General features: G+C 41.7%; 1 protein-coding gene across 2 annotated transcripts in view; it reads left to right on the top strand.

Annotated features, from left to right (window-relative positions):
* The window catches only part of LOC121582835 (phospholipid phosphatase 1), a 50,982-nt gene that overhangs the window by 9,263 nt on the left and 25,466 nt on the right, over nt 1-16,253 (top strand). Inside the window, exon 2 of one of the 2 annotated variants that reach the window (XM_041898969.1) lies at nt 7,175-7,329. The exons of the other annotated variant lie outside the window; for it this stretch is intronic. Coding sequence (XP_041754903.1) covers nt 7,175-7,329 — 155 coding nt within the window. The remainder of the gene's footprint in view (nt 1-7,174; nt 7,330-16,253) is intronic. 2 annotated transcript variants of the gene reach the window in all.

Below are 16,253 nucleotides of genomic sequence, written 5' to 3' on the forward strand. Positions count from 1 at the left end.
TCACACACATCCATGTGCTTTTAAGGAAAAAAGATAAATGAGGTCCTTAAAACATGTCAGTTTAACGTACATCGTAAAAACGATTAGTCTTATGGACTTGTCAAATAGCAGTCGTGTACAGTTGTTACCATTGCTTCTTGGTGGCACACACTGCTAAAGTGGTTGACTCAAAATCATTACAGCACTTTAATCATGGGTTCGAACCCCATTGCGGCAACAACAAAAAAAATATCTTTACTGCCGGTCAATGGTGCTAGATTCAAGACGTACAGTTGAAGTCGGAAGTTTACATACACTTAGGTTGGAGTCATTAAAACTCGTTTTTCAACCACTCCACAAATTTTTGTTAACAAACTATATTTTTGGCAAGTCGGTTAGGACATCTACTTTGTGCATGACACAAGTAATTTTTCCAACAATTGTTTACAGACAGATTATTTCACTTATAATTCACTGTATCACAATTCCAGTGGGTCAGAAGTTTACATACACTAAGTTGACTGTGCCTTTTAAACAGCTTGGAAAATTCCAGAAAATGATGTCATGGCTTTAGAAGCTTCTGATAGGCTAATTGACATAATTTGAGTCAATTGGAGGTGTACCTGTGGATGTATTTCAAGGCCTACCTTCAAACTCAGTGCCTCGTTGCTTGACATCATTGGAAAATCAAAAGAAATCAGCCAAGACCTCAGAAAATAAATTGTAGACCTCCACAAGTCTGGTTCATCCTTGGGAGCAATTTCCAAATGCCTGAAGGTACCACGTTCATCTGTACAAACAATAGTACGCAAGTATAAACACCATGGGACCACGCAGCCATCATACCACTCAGGAAGGAGACACATTCTGTCTCCTAGGGATGAACGTACTTTAGTGCGAAAAGTGCAAATCAATCCCAGAACAACAGCAAAAGGACCTTGTGAAGATGCTGGAGGAAACAGGTACAAAAGTATCTATATCCACAGTAAAATGAGTCCTATATCGACATAACCTGAAAGGCCGCTCAGCAAGGAAGAAGCCACTGCTCCAAAACCGCCATAAAAAAGCCAGACTACGGTTTGCAACTGCACATGGGGACAGATCGTACTTTTTGGAGAAATGTCCTCTGGTCTGATGAAACAGAAATAGAACTGTTTGGCCATAATGACCATCGTTATGTTTGGAGGAAAAAGGGGGGCTGCTTGCAAGCCGAAGAACACCATCCCAGCCGTAAAGCACGGGGGTGGCAGCATCATGCTGTGGGGGTGCTTTGCTGCAGGAGGGACTGGTGCACTTCACAAAATAGATGGCATCATGAGGAAGGAAAATGATGTGGATATATTGAAGCAACATCTCAAGACGTCAGTCAGGAAGTTAAAGCTTGGTCGCAAATGGGTCTTCCAAATGGCCAATGACCCCAAGCATACTTCCAAAGTTGTGGCAAAATGGCTTAAGGACAACAAAGTCAAGGTATTGGAGTGGCCATCACAAAGCCCTGAGTGTGACTGTTTGAGGTTGTGGACAGGTGTCTTTTATACTGATAACAAGTTCAAACAGGTGCCATTAATACAGGTAACAAGTGGAGGACAGAGGAGCCTCTTAAAGAAGAAGTTACAGGTCTGTGAGAGCCAGAAATCTTGCTTGTTTGTAGGTGACCAAATACTTATTTTCCACCATAATTAGCAAATAAATTCATTAAAAATCCTACAATGTGATTTTCAGGATTTATTTTTCTCAATTTGTCTGTCATAGTTGACGTGTACCTATGATGAAAATTACAGGCCTCTCATCTTTTTAAGTGGGAGAACTTGCACAATTGGTGGCTGACTAAATACTTTTTTCCCCCACTGTAATTATACATTTCCAAGGAAAAAATTATATCTCACCTGGATTTGAACTTGCTGCAAATTGTGAAAGAGGTAGACTCAGCAGAGCCAGCCAAACAAACAGATGCGCACATAAACAAGAAATGTGAAATAGTGTCTACAATGCGTGTTTTAATAACTTTGATTAGCAGATGGTGCCGTGTGACTTCTGTTAAGGACCCTCGTCCAACTACGTCAACATTTGTAATTGGCTGATCTAGCATTTGTCAATGGAAATAATCACGTCCAGTTGGTGGTGTTAGCAATAGCATAGGGCCAAGTATGCCAGGTTATCTGATGGGAAAAAGCTAGTTCTATCACGTGCAACTACGTCAACGATTTTATTTGGCTGATGAGGAGTTTGAGACGAAACTGTTCAGTGCCTTGCAAAAGTATTCATCCCCCTTGGTGTTTGTCCTATTTTGTTGCATTACAACCTGTAATTTAAGTGGATTTTTATTTGGATTTCATGTAATGGACATACACAAAATAGTCCAAATTGGTGAAGTGAAATGAAAAAAATAACTTGTTTCAAAGAATTCTAAAGAATTCTAAAAAGTAAATAACGGAAAAGTGGTGCGTGCACATGTATTCACCCCCTTTGCTATGAAGCCCCTAAATAAGATCTGGTGCAACCAATTACCTTCAGAAGTCACATAATTAGTTAAATAAAGTCCACCTGTGTGCAATCTAAGTGTCACATGATCTCAGTATATATACACCTGTTCTGAAAGGCCCCAGAGTCTGCAACACCACTAAGCAAGGGGCACCACCAAGCAAGCGACACCATGAAGACCAAGGAGCTCTCCAAACAGGTCAGGGACAAAGTTGTGGAGAAGTACAGATCAGGGTTGGGTTATAAGAAAATATCCGAAACGTTGAACATCCCAAGGAGCACCATTAAATCCATTATTAAAAAATTGAAAAAATGTGGCACCACAACAAACCTGCCAAGAGAGGGCCACCCACCAAAACTCACGGACCAGGCAAGGAGGGCATTAATCAGAGAGGCAACAAAGAGACCAAAGATAACCCTGAAGGAGCTGCAAAGCTCCACAGCGCAGATTGGAGTATCTGTCCATAGGACCACTTTAAGCCGTACACTCCACAGACCTGGGCTTTAAGGAAAAGTGGCCAGAAAAAAAGCCATTGCTTAAAGAAAAAAATAAGCAATAACGTTTGGTGTTCGCCAAGCTGATGTGCCAAGCTTATAGAGACCTACCCCAAGAGACTTGCAGCTGTAATTGCTGCAAAAGGTGGCTCTACAAATTATTGACTTTGGTGGGGGTGAATAGTTATGCACGCTCAGGTTTTCAGTTTTTTTTGTCTTATTTCTTGTTTGTTTCACAATCAAAAATATTTTGCGTCTTCAAAGTGGAAGGCATGTTGTGTAAATCAAATGATACAACCCCCCCAAAAATCAATTTTAATTCCAGGTTGTAAGGCAACAAAATAGGAAAAATGCCATGGGGGGTGAATACTTTCGCAAGCCACTGTATGGCCCCTCAATCACCGATGTCTAGATTTGTGTCTACAGGAGGTGACTACCGATAACTTCATAGCTGTCTCTTGAAATTGTGGTCTATAGGTAAATACTAGGGGTGTGTGTATTTGTCAGGCTTGCTCACATAACTAAACCCATATGGTTGGTTTTAAGTTACTCTGCTCATGACAGCATGTTGGTGGTGCTTTTATCTCTGCCGTTTCACAGACAATAAAGTAACCTAAACATATGAAGGAGTGTAACAGCCCATTTGAATGTTTGACTTGACTTTTCAATTTGACCACACTCTAACCACACTCTTTCCCTAGACCCAGAAGCCTCCTAGCCTAGTATTAATTGAGTGTATTGGTGCATGGATATTTCTCTGGGCTATTTACACTGAAGCTTAACCATGACCAGTGTCCCTGTCCTCTTTGAAGAGAGGAGGCCAACACAGGATAAGATTACGAGAGAGAGAGGAAAGGGAGTCCTGGGATTTTGTTGTGGCCTGCTGTGTTTTACAGACCCACAGGCACTCTCAGCTGTCACTGCCACTCAACTTAACGGGGTGGCACAGCTGACAATGAGAAATGAACACCCCAGATTTAGATACCAGACAGAAAAGAGAGAGCAGCTTGGAAGGTTTGGTTGTGGCTGGCTAGTAGGCTATAGGTAGCAGGGTTTGGGTCATTTCCATTTCAATTCAAGTCCAAGTCGATGCCCAAAACTCCTCAAAACAATGTAAATTCACTTACAAATTTTACATTTTAGTCATTTTACCAGACGCTCTTATCCAGAGCGACTTACAGTTAGTGAGTGCATACATTTTCCATACTGGCCCCCTGTGGGAAACGAACCCAAAACCCTGGCGTTGCAAGCGCCATGCTCTACCAACTGAGCTACAGGAGGCCTCCTAATTGACTGAATAGAAAACTGAATTGACCCCAACCCTGTTGGACGTGTACTCGGAGCATGCGCTGACCAGCTGGCAAGTGTTTTCACTGACATTTTCAACCTATCCCTGCCCCGGTGTGTAATACCAACTTGTTTCAAGCAGACTACCATAGTCCCGTGCCCAAGAACGCCAAGGTAACCTGCCTAAATTACTATTGCCCCGTAGCACTCGCATCTATAACCATGGCTCACATCAACACCATCATCCCAGACACCCTGGACCCATTCCAATTCAAATTCCGCCCCAACAGATCCACAGATGACAAAATCTCTATTGCACTCCACACTGCCCTCACCCACCTGGACAAAAGGAATACCGATGTAAGAATGCTGTTCATTGACTACAGCTAACCATTAAGCATCATAGTCCTCTCCAAGCTCATCACCAAGCTCAGGACCCTGGGACTGAACACCTCCCTCTGCAACTGGATCATGGACTTCCTGACAGGCCACCCCCAGTCGGTGAGGGTAGGCAACAACACATCAGCTACGCTGACCATCAACACGGGGGGCCCTCATGGGTGTGTGCTTAGTCCCCTCCTGTATTCCCTGTTCACCCACGACTGCATGGCCGCGCACGACTCTTAACACCATCATCAAGTTGGCTGACGACATGACGGTGGTAGGACTGATCACCGACGACAATGAGGCAGCCTATACGGAGGAGGTCAGAGACCTGGCAGTGTGGTGCCAGAACAACAACCTCTCCCTCAATGTCAGCAAGACAAAAGAGCTGATCGTGGACTACAGGAAACGGAGGGGCGAGCACGCCCCCAACCACATCGATGGGGCTGCAAGTTCCTCGCTGTCCACATCACTAAGGAATTAACATGGTCCACACTCACACACTGTTGTGAAGAGGGCACAACAGCACCTCTTCCCCTTCAGGAGGCTAAAAAGATTTGGCATGGGCCTTCAGATCCTCAAAAGGTTATACAGCTGAACTAAAGCCTGCTGACGCCTTTACACTGACATCCCAACACACACATACACGCTACATACACACACTCATAACATGCGCACACATGCATACTGACACCACACACTCACACACACACTCCTGCTACTGCTCCACATACGCTGCTGCTACAGCTCAGTCTATTATTTATCCTGTTGCCAAGTCACTTAACCACTACCTATATGTACAGTCGTGGTCAAAAGTTTTGAGAATGACACAAATACTAATTTTCACAAAGTCTGCTGCCTCAGTTTTGATGATGGCAATTTGCATATACTCCAGAATGTCATGAAGAGTGATCATGTCCCTCTTTGCCATGAAAATGAGCTTAATCCCAAAAAAAATATTTCCACTGCATTTCAGCCTGCCACAAAAGGACCAGCTGCCATCATGTCAGTGATTCTCTCGTTAACACAGGTGAGAGTGTTGACGAGGACAAGGCTGGAGATCACTCTGTCATGCTAATTGAGTTAGAATAACAGACTGGAAGCTTTAAAAGGAGGGTGGTGCTTGAAATCATTGTTCTTCCTCTGTTAACCATGGTTACCTGCAAGGAAACACGTGCCGTCATCATTGCTTTGCACAAAAAGGGCTTCACAGGCAAAGATATTGCTGCTAGTAAGATTGCACCTAAATCAACCATTTATCGGATCATCAAGAACTTCAAGGAGAGAGGTTCAATTGTTGTGAAGAAGGCGTCAGGGTGCCCAAGAAAGTCCAGCAAGCGCCAGGACCGTCTCCTAAAGTTGATTCAGCTGCGGGATCGGGGCACCACCAGTGCAGAGCTTGCTCAGGAATGGCAGTAGGCAGATGTGAGTGCATCTGCGCGCACAGTGAGGCGAAGACTTTTGGAGGATGGCCTGGTGTCAAGAAGGGCAGCAAAGAAGCTACTTCTCTCCAGGAAAAACATCAGGGACAGCCTGATATTCTGCAAAAGGTACAGGGATTGGACTGCTGAGGACTGGGGTAAAGTCATTTTCTCTGATGAATCCCCTTTCCGATTGTTTGGGGCATCCAGAAAACACCTTGTCCGAAGAAGACAAGGTGAGCGCTACCATCAGTGTCATGCCAACAGTAAAGCATCCTGAGACCATTCATGTGTGGGGTTGCTTCTCAGCCAAGGGACTGGGCTCACTCACAATTTTGCCTAAGAACACAGCCATGAATAAAGAATGGTACCAACACATCCTCCGAGAGCAACTTTTCCCAACCATCCAAGAACAGTTTGTTGACGACCAATGCCTTTTCCAGCATGATGGAGCACCTTGCCATAAGGCAAAAGTGATAACTAAGTGGCTCGGGGAACAAAACATCGACATTTTGGGTCCATGGCCAGGAAACTCCCCAGACCTTAATCCCATTGAGAACTTGTGGTTGATCCTCAAGAGGCGGGTGGACAAACAAAAACCCACAAACTCCAAGCATTGATTATGCAAGAATGGGCTGCCATCAGTCAGGATGTGGCCCAGAAGTTAATTGACAGCATGCCAGGGCGGATTGCAGAGGTCTAGAAAAAGAAGGGTCAACACTGCAAATATTGACTCTGCATAAACTAAATGTAATTGTCAATAAAAGCCTTTGACACTTATGGAATTACATTAACATTTTAGTCATTTAGCAGACGCTCTTAATGCTTGTAATTATACTTCAGTTTACCATAGTAACATCTGACAAATTATCTCATAACACTGAAGAAGCGAACTTTGTAAAGACCAATACTTGTGTCATTCTCAACTTTTGACCACGACTGTACATAGCTACCTCAATTACCTCTTACATCTGCACATCGACTCGGTACTGGTAATCCCTATATATAAATATAATTTTTACTTGTTATTGTTATTCATTATTCACTGTGTTTATTCCTCGTATCACTTCAATTTTATATTTTTTTATTACAAAGTTAACCCCTTAACCACCTCTCTCCATCCACAGGGGGACTGCCCCTGGCAGCCTTTAACTTGGGCAAAATCAAGCCTTATCAGAGGGGCTTTTTCTGTAACGATGACAGCATCAGCTACCCCTTCCACCAGAGCACAGTCACCTCCACTGTGCTCTACACGGTGGGCTTCGCTCTGCCCATTTGCTGTGTAAGTAACAATAGTAGAATTGACAATACAATATATTTCTTAGATTTTAACTGACCAAATATTGAACAGCAGCATAATTACCAATGCATCGCAGTTACTGTTACTACTACACAATGACTAACAAACAGGCAGTTGTTCTCTCAGTGAAAGTTAAATGCATTGATACAATATAATACACATATAACATACATATCACATAAAGATGTTACATTTAGTTCTTATGTTAAACCCCTGGGCCCAGATGCACAAAACACTTGTTACGCAAAAACTTAAGAAATGTTAGCATATTTCTTACTGAGATTACTGTTCTTAAACATGTTCTTGGGTTTAAAATAATCAATACTGAAACTTTCAGATGAAGTTTTTGTGAATTAAACATCTTCAATTGCTTTAATGAGCTATTTCTCTCAATGGCCTGAGTTTAAGATAATGGTTTAGCTATCTTGAAATTAAGAACATTTCCAATAACTTTATTTTCAAGAATCTAATTTCTTAACTTTTTGCTAAGGAGAAACATAAGAAATTGCGCAATAACATTTCCAATAACCTTTTTGAGTAATAGCAACTTTGCTTAACGTCTTAAATCTATAGTTAAGGAAAAAATGGCAGTTAAGAAGAAATTTCTTCTTAAGGTTTTATGAATCTGGGGCCTTGGTCATGATGCATATCGTATCTGTAAGGCCTCAACATTAGGGAGGATGTCCACTGAGCTTAGGTGTCCGAACCGAAGGGTTAAGTTCAACAAGGTCATACCCAGTAAGCAAAACGAGTTGATATGATGCCATTACAACCCTATGAACTGGTTGTAATCATGTTATTTCAACCAGCTTTGCCAACTGTGTAAGGGTTAACTCAAAAGATGATGTCCAGTCAACAGAGTTCCCATTCCCCTTCACATATCCCCGTTTCATTTCACATATCCTGATTTCCACATGTAATTTCAGTCACTTCTGTAGCTTGTGTTATAAAAGCTTCTCTGAAGTTTTCATCAACAGTAGGCCTTTAGAGTCCAACGGATCAGCGAGAAAGTCCTGGTGTTTGCAGGCGACTCACAGGATGGGTGTTCTGGGGTTGAATATCACAGAGCATTTAAGAGCACTTAAGATGAATGCACTCACTGTAAGTCACTCTGGATAAGACATCTGCTAAAAGACTCAAATGTAAAAAGAGATTAGAGGACTTGAGAGAAACCAGCAACTCCCTGTGCTCAAACGGTTTATTTTGTTACCTTGTTAACTAGGCAAAATCCACTTGTCACTTAAATCTCACTAGATTGATTTTACTCCTGCGACGCTTTCATACTTTTGTTGTGCCTGTCAATTTTTCCCGTTAACTTTACGACCGCGGAAATGTTTGTAATGACCTGTCAAACACACCCCGTTAATGGCTGAAATGGTCTTAATGGAATACGCCAAAGCTTAGTCTGGGATTTAACGCACCGTCTCGACACTTGCATCACAAGAAAGAGAAGAACAATTACTTTATTTTGATGGGTGTTCCTTTTTCGTGCAATTGAAAAAAGTTATAATTTACAGTTGAAATGTTAAAAAATTAGATGCGCTGAAATGAAAAACTTCAGAAAATGAACACTCAGATTATAGTGATATGTCTGATCTCGCAAACAACGTCAAGTATGTTTTAGATGGGTGTAATCTAGAGCCAAGCGTGTGGATTTTTAATCTGAGGGTATCCTGCTATTGACACACTTGTTGAATTATGCAAGAGAACGTGACAACAATAGTAATAAATGAGGCAGTGTAGATGGCGAAGGGGAGTGCAGGTGGGGTAGCTAGTGTTTGGACGGTTTCAGCCCTGTTCCACCCCTTGACTTTTTAGGTTACAGCCTTATTCTAAAATTGATTAAATTGTTTTCATCAATCTACACACAAAACCCCATAATGACAAAGCAAAAACTGTTTATAAATGTTAGTGGGGTTTTGTAAACACTGAAATATCACATTTATGTAAGTATTCAGACCCTTTATGCAGTACTTTGATGAAGCACCTTTGGCAGCGATTACAGCCTCGAGTCTTCTTGGGTGTATGACGCTACAAGCTTGGCACACCTGTATTTGGGGAGTTTCTCCCATTCTTCTCGGCAGATCCTCACAAACTCTGTCAGGTTGGATGGGGGAGCGTTGCTGCACAGCTATTTTCAGGTCTCTCCAGAGATGTTCCATCAGGTTCAAGTCTGGGCTCTGGCTGGGCCACTCAAAGACATTCAGAGGCTTGTCCCAAAGCCACTCCTGCATTGTCTTGGCTGTGTGCTTAGGGTCGTTGTCCTGTTGGAAGGTGAACCTTCGCCCCAGTCTGAGATCCTGAGCACTCTGGAGCAGGTTTTCATCAAGGATCGCTCTGTACTTTGCTCCGTTCATCTTTGCCTCGATCCTGACTAGTCTCCCAGTCCCTGCCCCTGAAAAACATCCCCACAGCTTGATGCTGCCACCACCATGCTTCACCGTAGGGATGGTGCCAGGTTTCCTCCAGACATGACGCTTGGCAGTCAAGCCAAAGAGTTCAATCTTGGTTTCATCAGACCAGAGAATCTTGTTTCTCATGGTCTGAGAGTCTTTAGTTGCCTTTTGGCAAACTCCAAGCGGACTGTCATGTGCCTTTTACTGAAGAGTGGCTTCAGTCTGGCCACTCTACCATAAAGGCCTGATTGGTGGAGTGCTGCAGAGATGGTTGTCCTTCTGGAAGGTTCTCCCATCTCCACAGAAGAACTCTTGAGCTCTATCAGAGTGACCATTGGGTTCTTGGTCACCTCTCTGACCAAGGCCCTTCTCCCCCGATTGCTCAGTTTGGCCAGGCGGCCAGCTCTAGGAAGAGTCTTGGTGGTTCCAAACTTCTTCCATTTAAGAATGATGGAGGCCACTGTGTTCTTGGGGACCTTTAATGCTGCAGACATTTTTTGGTACCCTTCCCCAGATCTGTGCCTCGACACAATCCTGTCTCGGAGCTCTACGGACAATTCCTTCGACCTCATGGCTTGGTTTTTGCTCTGACATGCACTGTCAACTTTGGGACCTTATATAGACAGGTGTGTGACTTTCCAAATCATGTCCATTTAATTGAAATGACCACAGGTGGACTCCAATCAAGGATGATTAATGGAAACAGGATGCACCTGAGCTCAATAGCAAAGGGCCTCCATATCAAAGGGTCTGAATGCTTATGTAAATAAGGTATTTCTGTTTTTTGATTTGAATACATTTGCAAACATTTCTAAAAACCTGTTTTCGCTTCGTCATTATGTTTTTTTTTGTGTAGATTGCTGAGGAAATTGTTTTATTTAATCAATTTTAGAATAAGGCTGTAACGTAACAATATGTGGAAAAAGTCAAGGGGTCTGAATACTTTCACAAGGTACTGTATATACATTTTACAACCATTTTCCATTGTACAAATTTTGAATAAGCAAAGGCTTTGAGTTCTGGTCAAACAGATGGAAAAGGTGTCTTAGAGAACATCTACCAGAAAAATCTTAAAAGGTATTAGAAATACATCAAAACACAATGTTGAAGACCCCTACCAACTAATATCAACACTTATTTTTAGTTTTGGATAAAATTCTTTGCCTTCTGTAAGTTTAAGAAACATTGCCTTATGTGCCTTGAATTTCCGTTACCAAAAAAACAACATATTTAAGATATTTTCTAATATCTCTCCCTCAGGAGGGAGGATCATTTAAGCTCACAGAATTAACAAGTAAAAGTAGACCTATCAACTAGTTTATAGTGTTTTTACTAATATCTATTTTGTTTTAGAAATTATTAAGTGATTAACTTTTTTTGGTATATATCAAATCGGTAACGGAATTTCAGAAGAATCCGTAACATAATTTCTGCAATTTGATTGGCTACAATGACAAATCATAGTAGTCACAAACCACAGTTGGATTCACAAGTTTGGACAGCACAGTAAAGTATAGCTCAGTACTGTACAGTAGAGTTCAGTACAGTAAATAAAAGTATAGTACAGTAGAGTTCGTTACAGTACAGCACACTAGAGTTGAGTACTGTACTGAACTGTACTGTAATTTAGTCTACTGTACTGAACTCGTACTGTACTCTACTGTTCTGTACTTTGATGTCCCCTACTTGTGAAATATAGATATCAATGATTTGTTCAGATTCGGACCTACACAATTTTGTCTTGTTTGGGGGGTAGTAGTAGTAGTAGTAGTAGTAGTAGTAGTGAGGATATTGCATATTTCTACCTTTTTGTGTACTTATTCAGGATACATGAAGAGAATCACTTTCATATCCATAATTATACATTTCTGTGTACTACAGATCAGGGACCCACGATGACATTCCGTTACCGGGTATAAATCCAGTTCACTTACTGTAGTTCAATAACCAAAATAGATTTTTTTTCAAAGTCAATGTGTCATATCATAGCAGACACACCATTTTTCTGCAGACATCGTTAAATATTAATTCGGAGCAGATACAGCATTTAAGAGTTTTTGGAAACGTTGGAGATTTTACCAAAATTCTGTTACCAAACTTTGCATTTGCACAGTTCTTCCAGTAAATGTGTTTTTGTAAAATGTTCAGTATAAATTGTTAAAAGTAGTCTTTGTGCATAGAGTGTTATGGTTTGTTAAACTTTGAAATAAATGTTTTTTTGTTTGGCATACATTTAAAGTGAATAATCTGAGTCAGCGCAATTCCGTTATTGTCGAATTGCCCTTAACCACTTTTGCCAACTTTGGCAATAGCAAACATAATTGATCCTAAGGTTTATCTGCTAACACAGAAATTAGATTTAGAAGAAATTCAACATGTTTGTAATTGAGCTTTGGATGTAGAGATGTTATTGAAACTTGAGGGACCTGTTGATAGGCTTTGGAACAAACACCGGCTACTTTCTCTGTCCAACTGGAATACTTTCCTGGAACGCTCTGATTTGACTATGTTGATACAGATTATAGTAAAACGTGTACACACACTCTAGACTTTTGTTTTCCATTACCAATGCTTATGCCGTCATAATCTACTGGAGTCCCATACACAAGTTTCACTGTTTCTGTTTACTATTTCCACTCCAGTCCCCTGGACTACACTATTTATGGTTTATACAGATTTATTTGTATTATACATCAACATTTCAGACTGTGGTGCTTCACAATGCAGCTTTCGCTCTGAGGAACAGTGGGTCTGTAAAGCGAGAGTGAATCTGTCACGTGGCTCTGTGTTGGACCAGTTTCTCCTCTCAGTCCTTGACAGCCAGACTGTTCTGGGGTCCTTTGTGATGACAGCAGCATGATCTGACCATGATAACGTCCAGAAATACAACCCCCTTAGATCAGTCATGGAGAGTATTTGCATACTAATGTTAACTAACTTCAACTCTTTTGGGGGGCTTTCTACATGTCCAGTTTCTACGTTCTTTGGGTCAATGTGTGTTGTAGAGCTATCAGTGTGGGATGTTACGTTTTTGTGTTTATTACTAACTATTAAAACATTTTCTTAATTGACTTCCCTGTATAAATTAAAGGTGAAATAAAAACATGCTTCCACAGCACGTTAGAAGCAAATACAGTACGTATGTAGTGTGAAACTCTATTGTGAAGTTTCTCATGTAACTAACATTGAAACCAGGTGAATCTTCCTCAGAGGAGTTACAGCATTCCTCCGAGTTACTTGGGCGATTCAGGGCCAGCGGGAGCGGAAAATGTTTTTGGTATCTCCGATCTTTCTGGCAATTCTCACATAGGAACTTCATTGGGAGGAAGGATGTTTGACATGCTTTTTAAACATTTATATCATCATGATGAAAGTGGCCATTTTAGGCCCTTTTAGACCTATACATGCCTCCTGTAAGACCCTATGAGCTGTGAACCGTACATGGTACAGACAACATCTTGGTGTCATTGTACATCTTATAGTGTGCGTTAACATATGGAGTATGTCGAGATTCTGAAATACCAATTTTAACGTTAATCTATTCAACATTAAAACATTTATATGAATATCTCAAATGCCCTTTTTGATTTTGCTAATGTTTAGACATTGTTTGAAACAATATACTCTTCAAACACATCACATTTCCGGAGTGGGCTCTCTGGTACTTTTAATGATATGACCCATTTTATACATAGAAATTGACGTTATAGGTCATTAACCAATCACAGCCCTCCTTTAGGATTGCACATTCAGCAAATCACAAGCAGAGGGAGTTCCCGTTTAATCCGTGTTGGTGGTGCTCATAAAATATATCAGAACTTCAGAATTAGCAGAGAGCCCCCTCTGGAAATGTGATGTACTTGTAGAGTATAATGTTCCAAACAATGTCTTAAAATGAACAACACCAAAGTAATTGGTTTAGTAATTTTGAGGTATTAATATAATTTTATGTTGAAAATAAATGTGTATTTAATAATCTAGAAATACTCCATAGAGTACACTATAAAGAGTGTAATGACGCGAAGATATTGTCTGTATCATGTACGGTTCACGGATCATAAGGTCTTACAGGAGGCATGTATAGGTCTAAAAAGGGCCTAAAATTGATGATTTTATGATTTTCTCAAAAATGGTTTGTGATAAATGTAAAAAGGCAGGTCCAACATCCTTCCTCCTAATGACGTTTCTATGTGAGAATTGCCAGAACAATCTGAGATGCCAAAAATATTTTTTGTTGCCGTGGAATCGCCCACTTCCAATAGGATGACCTGCTGTGCCCTTAAAGGAACCCGGAGAGGGTGACAGAGAGGGAGATCAAGAGAGAACAAGCACTATTGGGAATTGTTGTGGAATGGACAACTACTTGTCAGATTGCATGTCCAGTCCACTGCACTGTGCACTCAAGCACAAAGCAGCTGTGAAAGTTAATTAAGGGTGTGAAGCAGTGCAGGGGAATCATTTGGGCGTGGTTTGTTCTTCCATTAACACCTTCTCTTCACCAGGGGAGTGAGTAGTGGCTGTTGCCATAACAAATCTCTAACCACAATGTTATTAACTTTTCATTCCTTATGTTCCTGACAGCCTGCGGTATTTAAATATCTACTTAGATATGTCTTGACGTTCCTCTCTGAATGTTCTATTCCTGTCAGTCTTAAGGTGTCCGCATGCTTCAGTTTCGGCTGGCGCCTAGCCGAACGAGTGTGCTCGCATACTCCCTTAAAAGACCTTCGCTTGAAAAACGAGACAAAAGCGGCAATAGTACTGTTTGTCCGTTTTGAGACGCCGTAGCCAGTAGACACTTCCTCAAAATAGTCAGAATTAATCTAAGATAACTCAAGAAATCTTTCAAAGCGATATTAGTTGCCCAATTTTACATCATTTAGCAGACGATCTTATCCAGAGCAACTTACAGTAGTGAGTGCATACATTTTCCCATACTGGTCCCCTGTGGGAATCGAACCCACAACCCTGGCATTGCAAGTGCCATGCTCTACCAACTGAGCCACACGGGACCCCTCTAACCAAGATGTTTGGTGCAGTATTGTCAATGAAAAAATTTGCATGAAAACAAGTAATTTCTCATTGAATGACGACAAATCATTTCTTGAAGAATCCCTACTGTTGGCCAATCACTGATGAAGGGGCATATATTTCGGCTCCAGACTTTGGCTTGCCTCCAGAAAAAAGCCGAAAAAACACTCACCGAAGTCCAAAACGAACAGAAATGTCACTAAATGTTGTCATAATACAGTGCCTTCGGAAAGTATTCAGACCCCTTGACTTTTTCCACATTTTGTTACATTACAGCCTTATTCTAAAATGTATTAAATATTTTTCCCTCAGGATTCTACACACAATACCCCATAATGACAAAGCGAAAACAGGTTTTTAGAATTGTTTGCAAATTTATAAAAAATAAAAAACAGATACCTTATTTACATACGTATTCAGACCCTTTGCTATGAGACTCGAAATTGAGCTCAGGTGCATCCTGTTTTCCATTGATCATCCTTGAGATGTTTCTACAATTTGATTGGCGTCCACCTGTGGTAAATTCAATTGATTGGACATGATTTGGAAAGGCACACAGCTGTCTATATAAGATCCCACATTTGACAGTGCACGTCAGAGCAAAAACCAAGCCATGAGGTTGAAGGAATTGTCTGTAGAGCTCCGAGACAGGATTGTGTAAAGGCACAGATCTGGGGAAGGGTACCAAAACATTTCTGCACCATTTGAAGATCCCCAAGAACACGGTGGCCTCCATCATTCTTAAATGGAAGAAGTTTGGAACCACCAAAACTCTTCCTAGAACTGGCTGCCCGGCCAAACTGAGCAATCGGGGGGATGGGCCTTGGTCGGGGAGGTGACCAAGAACCCGATGGTCACTGACATAGCTCTAGAGTTCCTCTGTGGAGATGGGAGAACCTTCCAGAAGGACAACCATCTCTGCAGCACTCCATAAATCAGGCCTTTATGTTGGAGTGGCCAGACGGAAGCCACTCCTCAGTAAAAGGCACATGACGGCCCACTTGGAGTTTGCCAAAAGGCATCTAAAGCCTCTCAGACCATGAGAAACAAGATTCTCTGGTCTGATGAAACCAAGATTGAACTCTTTGGCCTGAATGCCAAGCGTCACGTCTGGAGTTAACCTGGCACCATCCCTACGGTGAAGCATGGTGGTGGCAGCATCATGCTGTGGGGATGTTTTTCAGCGGCAGAGACTGGGAGACTAGTCAGGATCGAGGCAAAGATTAACAGATTAAAGTACAAAGAGATCCTTGATGAAAACCTGCTCCAGAGCGCTCAGGACCTCAGACTGGGGCAACGGTTCGCTTTCCAACAGGACAGCGACACTAAGCACACAGCCAAGACAACGCAGGAGTGGCTTCGGGAAAAGTCAGAGCCCGGACTTGAATCCGATCGAACATCTCTGGAGAGACCTGAAAATAGCTGTGCAGCGACGCTTCCCATCCAACCTGACAGAGCTTGAGAGGATCTGCAGAGAGG

This window comes from Coregonus clupeaformis, chromosome 15 (genome assembly GCF_020615455.1).
Source record: "Coregonus clupeaformis isolate EN_2021a chromosome 15, ASM2061545v1, whole genome shotgun sequence".
NCBI classification, from domain to species: Eukaryota; Metazoa; Chordata; class Actinopteri; order Salmoniformes; family Salmonidae; genus Coregonus; species Coregonus clupeaformis.